Source organism: Alexandromys fortis, unplaced genomic scaffold (assembly GCF_014885135.2).
Source record: "Alexandromys fortis isolate MF-2015 unplaced genomic scaffold, M_Fortis_MF-2015_v1.1 scaffold_36, whole genome shotgun sequence".
NCBI classification, from domain to species: Eukaryota; Metazoa; Chordata; class Mammalia; order Rodentia; family Cricetidae; genus Alexandromys; species Alexandromys fortis.
Genome location: NW_026067915.1, coordinates 10,354,813 through 10,372,594, shown reverse-complemented (window position 1 = coordinate 10,372,594; position 17,782 = coordinate 10,354,813). Strand labels below are relative to the sequence as shown.

Here is a 17,782-nt window from a genome sequence, read left to right as displayed (position 1 = left end):
GTGCAATCCCAGCACTTGGGAGGCAGAGGAGGGAAGATCAGGAGTTAAAAGTCAGCTCTAGGAGGTTTCTGACACCCTACCTCAAAAACAAACCCCAAAGATATGAATGACATTTCCCTCTGTTGCTAAAATTCCGTGGTGGGGGCTGTAAGCAATGTCTATCCTTCCAAGACCCCAAAGACAAGCCAAGGCACAGTCCCTTCAAAGTTCACTTTGGGAACCCGCTGAGGTTTTGGGGCTTACCTACAGAGCATAGGTTACTCACTGGAGTAACAAAGGGGAGACATGGGAGGTTTTACCCAGCAGGAATGGTGACTTTCCCACACACTGGCATGGATGGAACCCCCACCTCCATATATACTCTAGCCCCTCCCTGAGGCTGTGTGCAATTAGAGCAGAGCTGCATACAGCGGGCAAGAGAAAGCCTCTCTATTCCGGGTGTAGAGTCAAGGGGACCAGCTGCGGGCATCCCTTCCTACTGGTCGCAGCTGGACTCCCTGAGATGGGGGCTGTTTGGCTTCGAGGATGGGCCTGCACTACACCCTCTTCCCATGCAGGTTTCTCAAGATGGCCCAGTGAGGATGCAGAGGGCAGAGTTGTAGGAAAGGAAAAAGAAGGCCTCCGTAGAAACCAATCCTTCTGACACCTTCATCCCCAGAACTGTGAAAAAATGCATGATCTGTCCTGTTTACTAGGGCAGCCTGAGATGATATGTCGCCATTACCAAGATTTAAAATATTAAATTAAAAAAAAAGAGTATTTATTTTATGTGTGTAAGCATTGTGTTTGCATGCATGCACGTGCACCATAAACATGCCTGATGCTGCAAGAGGCCAGAAGAGGGCGTCCGGTACCATGGAACCTGAATTACAGATGGCTGGTGAGCCTTTTTTAAAACGTGTGCACATGTGCGTGTGTGCGTGCGTGTGTGTGCGTGTGCGTCGCTGGCCCTCTGTGAATCTCTCCAGCCCAATTTCAAACATGTGTAGATATACACCTTTCATGAGGGAGGGAAGAACAATGAGCAGGCAGAGGACACCATGACACTAAGAAAGTGGACAAACTTTTTAAAAAGTTTTATTTCAAGAACCTTGATTTTTTTAAACTGGTATTCCAAAAAAAGGTGGGTCAAAGTACAAAAAAAAAGTCAGTTGAGTAACAGCGAGGTTTAGAAACCCCAGCTGCAGAAGCAACGCACAGACAGCACAGACAAAACGATCCAATCTTCTATGCAATCCTGCTCAGTTTCTTTGCTTATTTTTAAGTGTTTTTCCCCTCCTACAAAACACATCAGAGCATGCCATGAGATCAGAAAAAGAAAAGCCTAACAAGTGGTTACGAGAAGCCAACTGTGTACAAGAGGAGACAATGGTCCTTCCCTCCCCCACCCCCCTCTCCTCTCCTCTCGCTCAGTTTCAGGTTAAGTTATTCTGGAGACAGTTCACCTCCAAGTCAGCTTGGTCACCTTTGCCACCCTCAAGTTTGGGTGACATGGAGTTCTGGATGTTAAAGGACTCTTCCTCCTTCAGGCAGGACTTGAGAGCTTCCTGGATTTTGTGGGGAGCACTGGGGTCATCCTAGAAGAGGAGAAAGTTGGGGGTTTACTGGGAAGGAAGACAGCAGGTAGAAGGACCAAAGCGATCACAGCAGGTTTTCCGAGTTGGCTAAGAGCAGAGCCCAGCTCGCCAGACTGGAATAAAGTGAGCTGGGCCTGAGGGTCTGGCGAGCAGCAGGGGAGGAAAGTCACCCTCATGAAGGTCACCTCAGCACTAGGGAGGCGGAGGCGGGAGGAGAGGGAATCCAGAGCTAGCCTTGGCCATATAACAAGTTCAAGACCAGCCTGTACTGTGTGAATTCTGTCTCAAAAACAAACAGGCAGGTAGACACAAGTAATCAGATTATGAGAATTTTACTTCAGGCCATTCATCTTTTCTCACAAAGAGAGATGAGGAAAAAAACTGGTCTATTTATTTATTTGTTTGTTTATGGGCAGGGACTTACAAAATAGTCCTGACTGGCCTGGAACTCATTATGTAAACCAAACTAGCCTTGAACTCAAATATCCGAGTGCTGGGATTAAAGGCATGCACTGCCATAACTGGCCATTTCTTCTGTAAAGATTTTCCCAGAAAAGATAGATTTTATTATTATTTTTGGTTATGTGTATGTGTGTTTATCTCTGTGTGGGTATGTGTGCCTGAGCACAGGCAGCTGCGGAAGCCAGAGGGCTCAGGGTCCCCTAAAGCTGGAGTCAATGGCAGTTGTGAGCTGCCTGATGTGGGCGCTAGGGAATCGAACTTGAGTCTTCTGTAAGGGCAGCAAGTGTTCTCAAATCCTGAACTATCATCTCTCCAGACCAAGAAACGGGTCCTTTTAATACTGGGCCAAGGATCCAAAGTCTCTTGTGGGTAAGTGTTCTCACCAAAAGCCCCTGTGAGAGAAAATGGCTTGTCAGTCAATATCCCCAGTGGGACACACCAGACTATGGCTTCGTATGACTTCTCCACATAGCCAACTAGAGGTTAAAAATTGCATTGGCCTCAGACACTAACTTAGAAGGGGCTTGCTCAACCCAAGCCCTGGTAAATCCAGCCACCTTGGGTGCCTCCCACATTCTGTGTTGGCCCATATTTAAGATGAGGGTTCAGAAGTCACTTTGGGGTACATCTGTGCCCAGAATAGGCACCTAACCTTAGCTGCATTGGCCCATTACAGGAAGCCCCCACACCCGCACAAGCCTCCAACTCCACACTGTAAGTTCTCAGAGGGCTGCCATGGCAACACCTGCTCCTTTCTTTCCCATAAAGACCACTGATGACTGTCAGTGTGATTTCTCAGCACCACTGTCTCTGAAGCCCCAAACAGCCATTGTAAGTGCCCACATTGTTGCTAAAAGACAGGCTCATGCTCATCAAGAAGGGTGGAGATGGGGCTGGAGAGGCAGTTCCGTGGTTAAGAGCCCTCCGGTTGCTTCCAGAGGACCCAGATTCAGTTCCCAGCACCACATCACTCCAGTTCCAGAGGCTCCCACACTCTCTACCCTCCTTGGGCACCAGGCAAGCAAGCAGGTGGTGCACAAGAACACACACATGCACATGCATCTAAACTTTTCAAAGGGAGAATATGCTCATCTCATTAGATACCTTTATTTATTTATCTGGTTGGTTGGGTTTTTTGAGACAGGGTTTCTCTGGGATTAAAGTACTGGGATTAGAGGTGCATGCCACCACCTCCCTGGGGATTTCTTTTTTGTTTTGAGATAGAGTCTCACTGAGGCCCTGGCTGTCCTGGAACTCACTATGCCAACCAGACTGGTCTCAAACTCACAGAGATCCTCCTACCTTTGCCTCTGCTTCCTCAGTGCTAGAATTGGAGGCAATTACTATCACCCCATATTAGTTTTTAAACAATACTTAGCTATCTGTATGTGTCTGTGAGTTTATGCACACATGTGTCGCATGTCTGTGTGAGTGTATGCACACATGTGCAGCATGTCTGTGTGAGTATATGCACACATGTGCAGCATGTCTGTGTGAGTATATGCACACATGAGCAGCATGTCTGTGAGTGTATGCACACATGTGCCGCATGTCTGTGTGAGTGTATGCACACATGTGCCGCATGTCTGTGTGAGTGTATGCACACACGAGCAGCATGTCTGTGAGTGTATGCACACATGTGCAGCATGCATGAGTGTATGCACATGTGCCACATGTGTCTGTGAGTAATGCACACATGTGCAGCATGTGTCTGTGTGAGTGTATGCACACACGTGTCTGTGTGAGTAATGCACACATGTGCAGCATGTCTGAGTGTATGCACACGTGTCGCATGTTTGCGTGTGAGTGTATGCACACATGTGTCGCATGTCTGTGATGGGCAGAGAAGGCACCAGGGCACTCATTTATTATTTTCCATCTATTCTTTGGAGGCAGGGGCCGAAGCCAGGCTCTCGTTTTTCTCAGCTAATCTGGAAGCCAGCGAGTCCCAGCCATTCTCCTGCCTCTGCCTACCTTGGAGCTGGGATTGTAGGTGTGCATGAACAGCCCAGCTTGCAATGGAGCACAGGGCTTGGAACTCCAGTTCACTGGATTGTGCAGCAGGCTCCTAACTCCCGAGCCATCTCTCTAGTTCCCATTTGTTTAAAGTTAATTATTGGTACTATGTGTGGGGGGTGCCATGGCGCTCACGTGGAGGTCAGAGGGCAACCTATGGGAGTTAGTTCTCTCTTTCTACCATAAGGATTCCAGGGATCAAACTCAGGTCATCAGGCTTGGTGGCAAGCACCTATACTTGCTGAGACATCTTGGTAACCCTGTTTGTTTTTGAGACAGGGTCTCATGAAATCCAAACTGGTTTTGAACTTAATTTAGCTAGGATGAACTTAAGCTTCTAATAGTCTTATTTTTACCTTTCAGATTCCAGAATCACATCACGCTTAGCTTCCTGAAAACAATCCTTACTTTGCTTGTCTACTTATTTTTCAGTTTTTGAGATAGGTCTTGTAGCTATGTAGCCCAGGCTGACCTCATGATTCTTCTGCCTCAGCCTTTCCAAGTATTCAAATTACAGGTATGTCCCACCACAAAATGGCTCATTCTTGCTCTAGCCACTTTGTAAGTTCAAGATAGGGGCAGGAGATATCACTCAGTTGGTAGAGTGCTTGCTCAGAATGCAAGAGACTCTCCCTCGATGCCCACCCCTCCAAAAATGGTAGGTTAGCCTAAAAAGCCAAGAAAAGCACAGTAAAGCTGACAGTCACCTCTCCTCTCTAAGAACCTGGTTTCAGGTTCCTCGACAGACCCTCTCAGACTCATCACAGGCTCTCCAGGGGACAAAGAGGGAAAGGAGCAATGGGTGACTTAGAGAGCTCTAACATCACAAAGGTGGGGAAGCCCCCTCCCCCCCAAGGGCTCAGGGACTGCCAGCCAATGCTGGTGACTCAAGCCTCTGATTGATCCCAGTTGCTTGGAGGGCTGGGGTAGGAGGATGGCAAATTCAAACTCAGTCTGAGCTACAGAGAAAACTGCCTTCCGGGCTACCGTGTGAGAGAAGCAGATCCCGAGAGTAAGGAACAGAGGCACCCAAACAGGGATCTGGAATAAGCTATAAACATCCTGCAAAGAGAAGGGGGGAGGGGGGGGGTTAAACCAAGGTGGGTTTCCTTCAGTCCAACTGTCTCTTCCAGAGCTGATCCTGCTAAGCCCAAGGTCACAGAAGCCACAGCAAATGGGCCGTCTGCCTTTGACTTGGCAGATGTACCTGGCCATGAGGGAACGGGACAGACACTTGGCACACATCCCAAGAACCGCTGTGGATCCCCTATTCCCAGGCCTCCCCCCAGCCATATGGGCACTCTATGCCCACGGGTAAGTGGACTCAGCCTGGGCCCGCACAGGTCCAGATGCAAACCTCTAGGGAAAGGGCAGCAGGCTGTGCATCACCGCACAGCGCAAGTGCAGTCTGGAAAGCAGGAGAGATGTAAGGAGGAGCAAAGTGCTAAGGGGGATCATGAGGAAAAACGGATGAGCAGATGAGCAGAACTCTGGGGAACCCCTCAGACCTTCAGAGGACCCAGCCGTCCCCCTCAATTAGACTGCTAAGGAACAGGGCAGCTGAGGGCTTTCAGGTGACGTCATTCAAACTGTCCACCTGGACCACCCGACATGTTCTCCAACCTCCTCCCCAATGATCGCCTTCAGGAGCACCGCGCAGCCACACAGACTGAGCCTGTGGCACAGGGGACCCTCACCTTAGTTCAGAGAAGCAGACAAAGGAAAGGGAGACACTGGGAACTGACGCTGCCCAAAGCAGCAGAGATCTTAAATTTTGAAATCTTTTTAGAGTATGACACACAGAGTTTATGGCAACAGTAGGAAGATGATCAACTCACTCTTTCTAGAACAGAAATAGCCCTTTAGTAAACTCTGTAAAACCAGGCTTGTGAGGTGGCTCTGTGGGTGATGGTTGCTGCCGAGCCCGAGCTGCATCTGATCCCTGGACCTCACATGGTTGGAGGAGAGAACTGGCTCCCTCGTGCTATCCTCTTGACCTGCGCAGTGAGATGACAGGCATGCACCCAACACACACAGAAAGAAGATGCTCCTGATGCAAGATGCAAGCCCAGGGGAGGAGGACGGTGTGTGTGTGTGCGTGTGTGTGTGTGTGTGTGTGTGTACACGGTGTGCATGAGCATGTAAGAGACTCCCTGGACGGTGGAGCCAGGAGACGTCAATGGCTTGGTCCTGCCGCTTCCCTGAGGGCTGGCCAACTGCTGTGTCAGCCAGGCCCACCGCCCTTCTTAGGCAGGTCCAAGGCAGCTGACCTGCTCTCTGCTCTGTTTCCAGAGCTGGGTCTCAACATGACCTCTCCACAGAGCTCAGCCAAGAACCAGTCTTGCGCAGACTCATGCAGACACGCAGTTCTAGGAGGAGCTGTCCCCTCACCGTCCCTCTCAGAGGGGAAAGGAGTCAGTAACTGTGAAGCTGCCAGAAGCAAACCTTCCTGAGGGCATCTGCACTGTTAGGCCAGAGCAACTCCATATTGGTCACATCTGCTGCACCATCATACAAGATGGCAGGTCGAATAGAGGAGCAGAGAGAGCCTGCCCACACTATCATCCTCTATTGATCATAACCCTGACTGAACGTACTTCACAGGCTAAGCCATCTTTCCAGGCCCATTGTTGTTTGTTTATTGAGACAGGATCTTAATACGTACTCCAAGTTGGTCTCTCTCTTTTCCAGACAAAGTCTCAACTACTGACTGAACTCCTAACAACCCCCCTGCCTCAGTTCCCCAGTGCTGAGGCAGCACGGTGAGCTTCAGATAGAAACATTCCTAACTTATTGGAGGGGTCTCTGGACAGAATGGGTCTAGACCACTAAAGAGCAAGGAGCCCTGACTCCCCAAAGCCTAACCACAAAACTTTTCAAACCTCTGCTTCAAAGCCATGGCTCAGGCGAGCACCTTGGGTAGTTCCCGCACCTGTAACTGGTCTCTACACAAACGCGCTCATCTGGAGGCATGGAGCCTGCACCAGGTGCACAGCCCTCGGATTTGGTCCGGATGGTTCCCACTTTACTTTTAAAGTTCTCTGATAGTACCCAGCACTACACTGTTCAGCCTGGCCAATTAGCCTGTGTCTTCAGAATATGGCCTACAGTGACCTATTTTACTGTTGGGCTTCGACTGAAAACAGAATTGCTAGCCAGGCAGGGGTACACTCCTGTAATCACAACATTTAGGAGACAGAGGTGGGAGGATCAGGAGTTCAAACCCATTGTTGACTACATAGCAAGTTGAAGGACAGCTTGTGCTACATGAGACCCTGTCTCAACTCTAGCTCCCCCCAACCCCCCAAAAATGTCAGTCATGGTGGTGGCTCATGCTTACAATTCCAGGAATTGGGAGATGGGAAAAGGAGAATCCACTAGAAACTCAATGCTAGTCAGGGACATAGTGACATATGCCAAGGGGCAGTCACCGTTTGCTTCAGGGACCACCAGGAAATTCCCAGCAATGCAAGGTAAAAGACAATGATCGGCTTCTAAAGTAAAGCACAGGTGAAGATTAAATCATAAGCCATTCTAGAAGATTCCAGCACCTATAACCTGGCCTGCCTGAGAAGTGATACCCACCTTCCCTGCCCCACTGGGTTGCCCTAAGATGACTTCAAAGCAGTTGGAGACTTCCTACTCTGAGCCAGGGTAGGGGGACCGGCCAGGGGCAGAGGCATGCAAAGGGGGGATGTGAAGAAGACCAGTTACCTGACAGACAACGCTATCATAGTGAGCCAAGGCACGGGCATGGGGGGAGGAGACACAGGGAGTGTCGCAAAGTTTCCTTACATTTGGATGAGAGCCCTCAGCAATGGTGGAGAGGGAGAAGTTATCGTTGTGGAGTTCAGATGGGGTCCGGAATTTGCTGGAAGGACAGAAGGGAGAAGGGAGAAAGTCAAGAGATTGAGGCACTCTGCAGTAGTAGCAGCAATGCCTCGGCTTCACCGTCAAATACCGTATTACACCATCAATAGAGTAAGGCGCACCAGGACCTGACCTGCCACTGGGAACAAACTTCAGCCACTTAAACCAATCCAATACTTTCTTATCCTCTGGGATTTTTATATTTGACGTAGCGCACTGGGACTTTGAAAGAACTGCCAACGATATGAACAACTATGACCGTGTTTGTGCACGCCAGGCAATTACAACTGCATCAAGACAGCCATCTGGCCAACAGCAATTGTACGATGCCAGCAACTGTAGACACAATCCAATTTCAGAGATGCTAATATGTGAGAAGAAATATGTATCTTAGAATCAATAAATGTCGGCAGTATCTGCAGGGGTGAGTGCACACGGTACCCTCAGAGCAGTGATTCCCCTTCTCAGGCACCCGCCATCAACAGCTGCCCCCACCGAAGCAGCCCCATGTCCCTGCTCCCTGCACACCATTGCTTTAGTCTAGCCATGGAACGAAGAGTCAAGGGTCCTGGCTTGTGTCCCTCTGGAGTGCTCATGGGCACAGATTTATGTCCCTGCCTCAATGCACAGGGACAATGGAGGAGGGGCCCTTTCAGCCCCAGGGCGGTTAGCTGGAAGGTCACGGGGCTGCCGTTGTCTGCACAGGAGCAACAGATGGGGTTTTGTCTTTTTCCCAGGACCCAGGGAAAGTCCTTCGGCCATAGTCTCTGGAGGGAGTCTCAGGCCAGTGGGATTGGTACGGGGAGAGATGAAAGGCCAGTGCTACAAAAACTGCCTCTTGGGTCTGGAGGAAGCCAGTGGCTCGTCTTCTTTTGAGACTTCCCGGACACTTTGAAAAGGATTTTTATTTTGCTTAGTGATCAGAGAGCTCTTTTCCTAGTGCATAAGGTCACGTTTGAATGTTCAAGCGATGGGTTTCATGGTAAATGTGGGTCAACTCTCAGAGGCACAGCCAAAACGAGATCCTGCATTCCTGTGTGGTCCGTAAACTACACAAGTGCTAACTCCAACCCTCATCACTGCTAAATTCTACTGCATTGGGAACAGGGGTTGACCAGCATTTGCGTGTGTGTATGTGCGCCAGTGTGCACGAGCCTGAATATATGTATGCAAAATAGGCATAACTTCTCAAGAGTAAAGCAGATCACACCTAAAGGGTGGAGGTGGACAGGGAGCAGAGAGGCTACTGTAGGCTCTCACACACTGTCAAAAGATGAGCGTGAAGTGACCTAGAGACTAACACACAGCTCATGCTTTCAGGGGTGAGCCTTTATCTTATTTGGGTCTCGCGTAGCTCAGACTGGCTTCGACCTTCCTGGGTAGCTGAGGATGACCTTGGATTTCTGATCCTCTAGCTTCTACATTTCCCAAGTGCTGGGATACACCCCATCCGCATGGTGAAAGGGATCAATGGTAGCTCTGAGCATTGGAGACCAGCATCCTGTCAACTGAGCTAACTCCCTAACCTAAAAGGCGAGCTTTTCAAAGGTAATGCGGTGTGGCAGTAACATCTCTCTCCACAGCATCCACTGAGGAGAAGCTGATACTAAATGACAGCAGGTTTGAAGGGGCTGAAGTGACTCCATACTGATTTGTGAGCAAAATCTTTTTGCTGACCACTGGGTGTCAAAGAGCAGAGAAGCAGGTGCAGGCAGGGTGGGCAGAGTGAGTGCAATCATTTATTGAGGGACGTGGTGCATGCTAGAAGCCCTCTCTTTAGCACTCTTTCCTGGGATTCGGATGCTGGAATGTGGGTTGATAGGTGTGTAGGCCCAGGGCTCCAGCCGGTACATTTTACGTATGAACAGATAAACTTGGGTGGACTTTTAGCCTGAGCCAATGGGCTAGGGGACTGGTGCCAGAGACCCTCCTGGGAACAGCCTCAGCTGGGGCTGGGTGCCTCTGGCCGACAAAGGCTGCCGGGTACACACTTACTTGGTCCTTCGCAGCTTGGTATTCTCAGTCTTGAGCAGATAGAGCTTCTTGGCAAAGAACACAGTCATCATGAACAGGAGGAGCAGCACCAGAGCAGCCGAGCCCACAGCCACGCACATCACCTGGAAGTCGGTGATGATGGACTCACAGCGCATGCCCTTGTGCCAGATGTAGTCCTGAGTGTTACACCTACAAGGACACAGGGCAGGAAGCAGTCTTAGCCACAGCTACAGCCCTCCTCTGAAGCCAACACTCAACAGTCTGCTCTGAGGAGGCTATAGAACTGCAGCAGCCCCAGTCTGAGCAGATGCAGCTGTTCTATGACACGAGCCAGGTGTTCCAAAGCCTGTGATAGAAGCGAGGTGAGCAGAGCAGAGAAACTGAAGGGAATCTTTGAGCTACACAATTGTTAAGTGACAGGAGAGAAGAGAATCTTGGACTTTTGCCTTGCAGGGATTCCCAGAATTCTGCCTGTCCTGGCTCTGGACGAAAGACGGCTGCTGTGACTCAAGGTGAAATACTGGGACCTGCCTTGCACACGGCAGCCTCTAGCCCATCCAGGTCACATGACACTGAGAACTAAGGAGCAGACAGACACACAGAGATGGGTGGATATTCTCTTCTTACCCCTGCAGCCCCACAGGTTCTGCCCCTAAAGCTTCTTAGCACTGTGGGAACTATCCTGCCAGAATAGTGAGAATCAATCCCTCGGGGTGGGTTTTCATCCTTTTGTTGAGTGACTTTCTCCTGCCCTTGGGGACATTCCCAGGCTCCAACTCTTCCAATGACATTGCTGTTTCCATGGGAACCAGGCTGCTTCAAAGAGGAAAGATGTGGAAGGATATAGAGGCAGGCAAAGGAGGGAGGACATGAACCTCGGGTGAATGACAGACTAGAAAAAGGGGTACAGAGATGGAATGATGCCCCAGCAAAGTGGCTCCTTCACATCCAGAACAGGGTGGGGAAATGTGCCTAGTAATGGATTTCTGTGTTCCAGCAGAATCTCCCGGCAAAGGGAGGTACAGAAGATCTGTTTAAGGCTGCCAGGGGATGCAGACCCCTCTGTGTGGGGGTCCTCTCACCCAGTGTTCTAGAAAAGTTCTGCCATAGTTCAAAGCCTTTCCCTGCAGCGGGTCAGGGTAACGGAGACAAAGGCATGCTGCAGACTGCAAGGAAAGACTCGGCAGTCTCCTGTGAGTGGAATGTAAAACAGTGTGCAAGCAGCCGCCAGGCCTGGGTGTGCAGAGCGGAAGCGGGAGCCTGAGTAGCAGTCTGGGTGTGATCTTGGACCAGAAGCTAAGCAAGAGGGCATCGGTGTAGGCCATGTGGAAGCCCTCCTGTGGGGAAAACAGCCATGCAGACTAGCCAGGAGGACAATCTTTCTCTTACTGGAGAATTCTCCGAGAGGACCAGGAGTTCTGGGCACTTTCACAGTTCTCCAAAGGCGGCCAGAGCTCCAGACTTCCCACAGTGGTGGGAAGCTCACTTTGAAGGTAAAAATGTCAGGCCCCCAGTAGGATGAAAGATGATTTTGCAGAGACTCTGCTGTCCCCAGCCTGAAAACATCCCTTATAGTTCCCCAGACTAAAGACAGAACAAGCTCACAGGGTCTTCTACACTTTTGGTGGTCTTTAACTGGTAAATTCTTTACAATACCCCTCAATTTCTTCTCTTTCTTTTTTGAGTCAGGATCTCACTGAGCCCAGGGTGGCTTCAAACTCACTATGTAGCTGAGGCTAGCCTTGAACTCTTGTTTCTTTTGTCCCTGCCTTGCAAGTGCTAGGATTACAGTCACTGGTTACTATGTTCCTCCATCTCTGCCTTGCAAGTGCTAGGATTACAGTCACTGGTTACTATGTTCCTCCACCACCATAAAATTTTGATCAAGGAAATTACTCTTGGGAATGGTTGGACAACTCCAACCAGAACCGTGTAGTCACATCCTGCGTGGATGATCCTAGTGCGTGACCATCTAGGAAATGACATCAGAACTGGAACTCGAGCTGCAATGCCAAGGCGCTACAGTCAAAACTTAAATGCATAAGAACAAAGGAAGGAAAAGAAACGCTGAAACATTTAACAGAGAGCCACATCTGGGTATGGCTCAGGCACGTGATTCTAGCACTTCAGGAAATCAAGGCTAGCCTTGGCTGCACAGAGTTCAAGGCCAGCCTGGTCTACAGAAGACCTTGTCTTTTAAAAACAGCAAGGAAGGGCTGAGCATGGGGGTGTCCACCTAAACCCCAGCACTTGGGAGGCAGAGGCAGGTGGATCTCTGTGAGTTCGAGGCCAGCCTGGTCTACAGAGTGAGTTCCAGGACAGCCAGGGCTATACAGGGAAACCCTATTTCAAAATAAATTTAAAATGAAAACAAGAGCTATGTGGAGATCAGAATGCTCGTCAGAGGTCTGGCAAGAAGAAGACTGCAGCTCTCCACTTAAAGAACTGCCCAGCCCACCCTCGACTGCACGATCCTTCCACTGGGAACGGTTTCCCATCAGGCATTCCCAGAGGTGAGGTGACTGGGAAACTCCTGATGAGGTGTGGGATTGGGGACATCTAAACTCTTTTTGAAAACTTTATGCACTTACTATCCCACAAAAGGCAGTCACCAATGGAAGCAAGCCACCACCCCAAATCAAGAACATCCACAGGCCAGGGAGAAGATTCAGCTGGACTCCACCCATGTGTGCGGCTGCTCGAGGCACTGCCCTAGGGCTGTACTCTAACTGTCCACACCTGTGCCTCCTTCAGAGGAACCCGGCTCTCTCGGGCCAAACACAGCTTGGCAGGAGCACGGGCAGCCATCTTAACTTCCCAGAAGGGTTGCAGGCATGCTTCATCTACGAGAATGGCTACTTTCCTAAGCTCTTGGAGAAACCCCTTCACTTTCCCTTTAAGGTTGAGTGGCTGGGCCCAGTGCTTAGAGGATTTATGAAATATTACTTCTGAGGACTTTGTCTTGATGGCAAGATCATAAGTAGCTTTTTTTTTTTAGGGGGGCGGGAGGTATGTAGGCCATGTTGGCTTCAAATTCACAATTTTCCTGCCTCGGCCTCCCCAGTGTTGAGGTTACAGGTGTCTACTCAACATGTTAGGAGTCCCGTGAGTGTCCCTCCTCTGGGAAGTCCTCTCCTTTGCTGAGGCTGCCCCACCTACGCTGCTCAGACTTTCCCAGCCCCGGAACACCTGCCACTCCCTTACCTGCAGAAAGCCCCTATGTTCTCCACCAGGTAGCACTGGCCGCCATTGTGACAGTAACTGGGGAAAAGGTCACACACGGACCGGCAGGAACCGTTGTGCTTGACAAAGCCAACACGGCACTCTGTGCCATTTCCACCTGAGGCCAGGTCCCTGCCAGGATCTCCTGGGCGTGGCCTGAGAGAGATGCTGCTGCCAGGGACCATCCCCAGAGTATGCTGTGGAGGGACAGCATGCCACCGGCTGGTGGGCTGTCCTGTCCCAGGCCCCACACCAGGCTTCTGGGAGGGCAGGAGGAGGACATTCTCATCTTCTAGGTCTCCAGCTCCTACTGCATCCTTGTCATCATCCTCTTCCTCTTCCTCCTCTTCCAGATCATCATAGAAGGACGTGGTGGGGTAGAAATCAGACTCGTCAAAGGGGGTGAAGTCATCATATAAGTCAAGCAGGCTCCAGGAAGGAGTCTCTCCTTCGGTGTCAGGGTGACTGTCTGAGGCTCCTGGTGACCCTGGGAAGCTGCCCACGTCTGCACCATGACCCTCACTATCCAACCCTTCAAAGTAGTCGATGTCAATTATATCTGAGGTTGGATGGGTCTCTAGATGGCCTCCAAGGGCATGAGTGGGCTCTGGCCCTTGAGGCTCAGGTGTGCTGCCTCCCAGGTTAAGCCAAACCTCCAAGGGCTTCTCCTTAGGGAGTTCAGAGACTGGGCTAGTCTTATCATGGGTAGTGGGGGAGGGAGGTCCACTGGCTTCAGTAGCCTCAGGGGTGGCAGGAGGCATTGTAGATGACCCAAGGGCCTCAACAGGAGCTTGGAGTGTAGCTGGGAGGGTCTGGGCGTCGCCACTGCCAGTATCTGCAGTCACTCCACCCAGGCCTGGGCTATCTGTCTCCAGCCAGGCAATGCCAGTCACTGCAGCTGATGCCTCCTCCTCTGTCCCGACCCCACGGCCCACCGCAGCCAGCTCACGGCCGGGCGCTGTCCACGAGGTCTCATCCTCCCCAGCTGCTGGCAGGCCGGCTTCCTCCCGCGTGTCATTGGCACGCGGTTCCCATGCAAGGCCGCTCCTCACCAGCTCTTCAGCCTCGATCGCGCTGCCTGCTTCGCGTGCTGTGGGAGGGAGGGAGAGGGGGCAGGGTGTTAAGGTGGCGTGTGGGGGTGAGAGGGCTCTGAGAGACCCTGTAGACCAGGGTCCGCCCTGGGACACGCCTTCGGTTTCCAAGGCCACGCCCCACTTCTAAGGCCCGCCCCCGAGGCTACCTCCCAAGCCGGGGAAATACACCTGGCCTGTGGTTTCCCGCCCCAGACAACGCCCGCAGTCTGAGAGGCGAGGTCAGGGTAGTCCACCAACTCTGGCTCGTCCTAGCCTCATCTTAGGGACCCCGCCCCGCCCACAAACCCCGCCCACAAATCTCACTCGGGCCCCGCCCCTGTGCAAGACCCCGCCTCTACCTCAAGACCCCACCCCCACTCTAGCCCACCCTGTCGTCTCCTCCCTGGCTGCCGCCTGCTCCCCGCTGGCCTGTGTCCCCGCCCCCCCCCCCCACAGGTCCTCTCCTCCTCCCGCGCCCCTTTCCCGCCCAGGTCCCCCGCTGCAGGCCAGACGGTGCCCCGCCCCCTTGTCACGGCTTGGGGACTCCACCTGGACCTGAAGGCAGCCAGCGAGAGCCCTGGCAGGGGTGGGGTGCGAGGGCTGGCTGGGGTCGCGGTGGGTACCTACCCGGTAAGGCGCCAGCGGTGAAGACCAGCGTGGCCCCCAGAAGCAGCAGCGCTGGCGGCGGCCCCCGACTCGGGCCCCCGCCTCCAGCTCGGCCCATCGTGCGGAGCAGCCCCGGCCGCTGTGCGCGGTGCGCGCGGCTTGGCTGCACCCTCGGCTTGCCCGGCCGCCGCGCCTGCCGCCCGTCTGCGGCCGCCTCAGCCCACGGTGGGCAGCATGAGGCGCCGCATGCCGCCGTCAGCCGCTGTCCTCCGCGCGCCGCGCCTCCCCGCCTCCCGCGCCGCCGCGGCCGCTTGCCGCTGCCGCGCTCGGCGCCGCCCCCACTCCGCCCGCCCCGCTGCACGTCGCGTTGACGCCGGCCCCTCTCGGTCCTCCTGGTCGGGGGGACAGGCAGACCCCTCTGGCACGGGACGCGCGGGGGGCGGCAGCGGAGCCGCAGGGGAAGCCGACAGGTGCACGGGCGGGAGCCCGCAGGGCCGGCCTGCGGGGCCTGCGCTCCCGGTGCTGAGCGCGCTCGGCCGCGGACCTCCGAGGAACCCACCCGCCACGCGCGCGCAGGGAGGCGGGGACGTCGCGGGCTCAGACACCCGCAGGCTCGGGGCGGGGCTCGGAAGGGCCGCGGGGGGCGGAAGCCCGCGCCCCCCGTGTGGATAGCGGCGGGGCCCGGAGCACCGACTCTCGGTTTTCTGCGCCAACCCGGTGTTCTGGGCAGGCAAGGTTCTCCGGTCGGTCTCTGAGTCTTCACGAGAGCAGGGCGAACGTCGACAGAACCTGGCTAGGAGGCGAATACGACGGCCTAGGCTCTAATCGGATCAGACCTAATCCGTCCACAGCCAAAGCCATTAGTTTAGATCTTGCCAACGTATTATTCGGGCAAGGGGTGAGAACCTCCCATTACTTTGACTTCGCCTTGCCTTCTCTAAATCCAGGGTGGCCTTTGAGTCCTTTCCTACTTCCCCAGGTGACTGTAGTACCCAAACCCAGGTTCCTGGTTAGATCAAGGTCTCGCTCACTGACAGGTGCACATAGGATGTGGCACCTAACCCGGGTTCACTGATTACTGGGATAGGGGAGGCAGAGCTATGACTTAGACATCTAGTAGTCCTCGCCTCCAAATGGCCTACTTCTTGATGTCTTATTATCAACCTAAATGATTATATTCAGCTCAGCCCAAGGACATGGGGTGACGCTGGTGTAGACGCTCTTATCTCTGTCAGATACCAAGTATGACCAAGGACAGGCCATCATTTATCTCTCACACGAATCTCCTAGTGGTGTTGCCTTTGTTGAACACTTTTTCTCCCATCACAATCATGGCTGCAGCCTATTTCCCCAGCCTCCAGGGTGGCAAACTTGGTGCTAGAAAAACTCGATTTCCTATTACCCTGCCTTCTGTGAGGCCTACACGTCCTGTTCAAGCAGTTAGGCCCTTATATCCTTATCAGTTCCTGGACTGGAGGTAGGCTCTGTAGGGCCCATATATGGCATCTATGGAGTGGCAACCAGCCACATCTGTCCCAGCTCCTTGAGTCTGGAGTTCCAGTCAAGCGGGAGCTGCTTTTGTCTTCCGTTCATGGCTGGTAGTTGTCAAACGTGGATGTTGGTGGAGGTACTTACATCCTTGTTCTGGAGCAAGTCTATGTGTACATCCCTTCTTGTCTAGGCATGGTCACAATAGTCTTTTCTCACAGTAAAACACCAGGGTTAGGGATAGCACCTGTCTAACAGACTTTAGGTTCAATTCCTAGTACCACAAAATAATTGTGTTTGCTGGTAATGGTAGCTCGAGCCTGCAATCCCTGCCTAGAACCAACTAATCAAATCCCTCTATCTACCCTTGCTTGCTTCCCATCTTTAACATATTTTGTTTAACTATCCTTTTAAATTCTGGTTTTTTGATCAGTAAAACAAGCATATGGTACAACATGTGAAATATCTTAACTGTCTTCTCCCTTCCCTGGAGATAAACCCTGCTCTCACTTAGTTCAACTGTGTGTTGCTGGAGTTGAACCCAGCACGAAAGCAAAGTGCGGTCAGTGCGCTAGTTATCTAGCACCAGTTTGTGACTTAAAAACCAACTGCTGACATTATGATCCTGCCTAGCCCTGAGAACAGAGTAACTAGGCAATGCGTATAAATCGAATGAGAAAAAACTCGTTCAGGGAGTGGTCTGTGGTGAGAAAGGTAAGATTTAGCACCATATCTGCCTGACCATGGAGTCAGCAGACTGCAGTGGGACAGGGTCTGGCATGTGTGTGTGTGAAGGCTGAGGAAGCTAAAGAACCAGATGATGAAGCACTGGAGACAGCGTCCATCACGCCCATTCACATCGTTCTGCGTGCCTGTTTCCTACTGGGTTTTGGAACTTGCCAACAAAGCCAAGCCACAAGGACCGCTGCCATGACTGCTGCACACATCCTCATGAATGGAATAGAAAGACGCTGGCTTCATATGGGAGCTGCTGCCACTGCTCCCATTATCCTGGACCAGGCACAGTTTGGTCTGGACAGAGAACATCAGCTTGACTTTAAATCCTCAGTATAAACAGCAGCACACTGAAATTTTGACTTTTCTTTTTAAAAACTATATTCATTGGAATATGGACACTTTTCATTTCACCCTTTAAAGATTCATTTGTGTGTACATGGGTTTTTGCCTGCATATACATGTATGTGCACCACACCCGTACCTGGTATCCAGGAACACAGAAGAGGACATCAGATGCCATGGAACTGGAGTCACCATGTGGATGCTCTGTAAGAGCAAAGTGCTTTTAACCTGAGACACTTCTCTAGACCCCCATTTCCTTCCTTAAATATCACAAGAGTTCAGGATGCAGAAGCCCGGTCTCCAGCCCAGCCCAACCTTCCACTGTCATCTGGTATTCAATGTTATGTCCTACAGCCCCTTGACACATTATCTCTCACAGCCCAGGTTGGCCTC

The 17,782-nt window shown here is 52.1% G+C and overlaps 1 protein-coding gene across 3 annotated transcripts; it reads right to left on the bottom strand.

Annotated features, from left to right (window-relative positions):
• Positions 1 to 1,096: 1,096 nt before the first annotated feature.
• Positions 1,097 to 15,113, bottom strand: Cspg5 (chondroitin sulfate proteoglycan 5). Of its 3 annotated transcripts, XM_050139673.1 has the most exons (6): positions 14,843 to 15,113; positions 13,125 to 14,232; positions 9,921 to 10,109; positions 7,770 to 7,926; positions 1,446 to 1,577; positions 1,097 to 1,278 (listed from the first exon to the last, which is right to left on the bottom strand). In XM_050139673.1, the coding sequence occupies exons 1-6, from the start codon at positions 14,937 to 14,939 to the stop codon at positions 1,261 to 1,263; spliced, it is 1,701 nt and encodes a 566-aa protein (XP_049995630.1). In that variant the 5' UTR covers positions 14,940 to 15,113; the 3' UTR covers positions 1,097 to 1,260. The 3 variants fall into 3 exon arrangements, with proteins under 3 accessions (XP_049995630.1, XP_049995631.1, XP_049995632.1); XM_050139674.1 differs by having other exon boundaries at positions 1,097 to 1,577; positions 14,843 to 15,112; XM_050139675.1 differs by having other exon boundaries at positions 1,097 to 1,577; positions 7,851 to 7,926; positions 14,843 to 15,106.
• Positions 15,114 to 17,782: the final 2,669 nt, after the last annotated feature.

Excerpts from the sequence above, each read along its gene's own strand:
- Cspg5 (XM_050139674.1), bottom strand. The coding sequence starts at position 14,939 with ATGGGCCGAGCTGGAGGCGGGGGCCCGAGTCGGGGGCCGCCGCCAGCG. Across the intron at positions 14,233-14,842 it reads CACCGCTGGCGCCTTACCGG|CACGCGAAGCAGGCAGCGCG; the intron begins GTAGGTACCCAC and ends TCCCTCCCACAG. Across the intron at positions 7,927-9,920 it reads ACCAAGCTGCGAAGGACCAA|CAAATTCCGGACCCCATCTG; the intron begins GTAAGTGTGTAC and ends CTGTCCTTCCAG.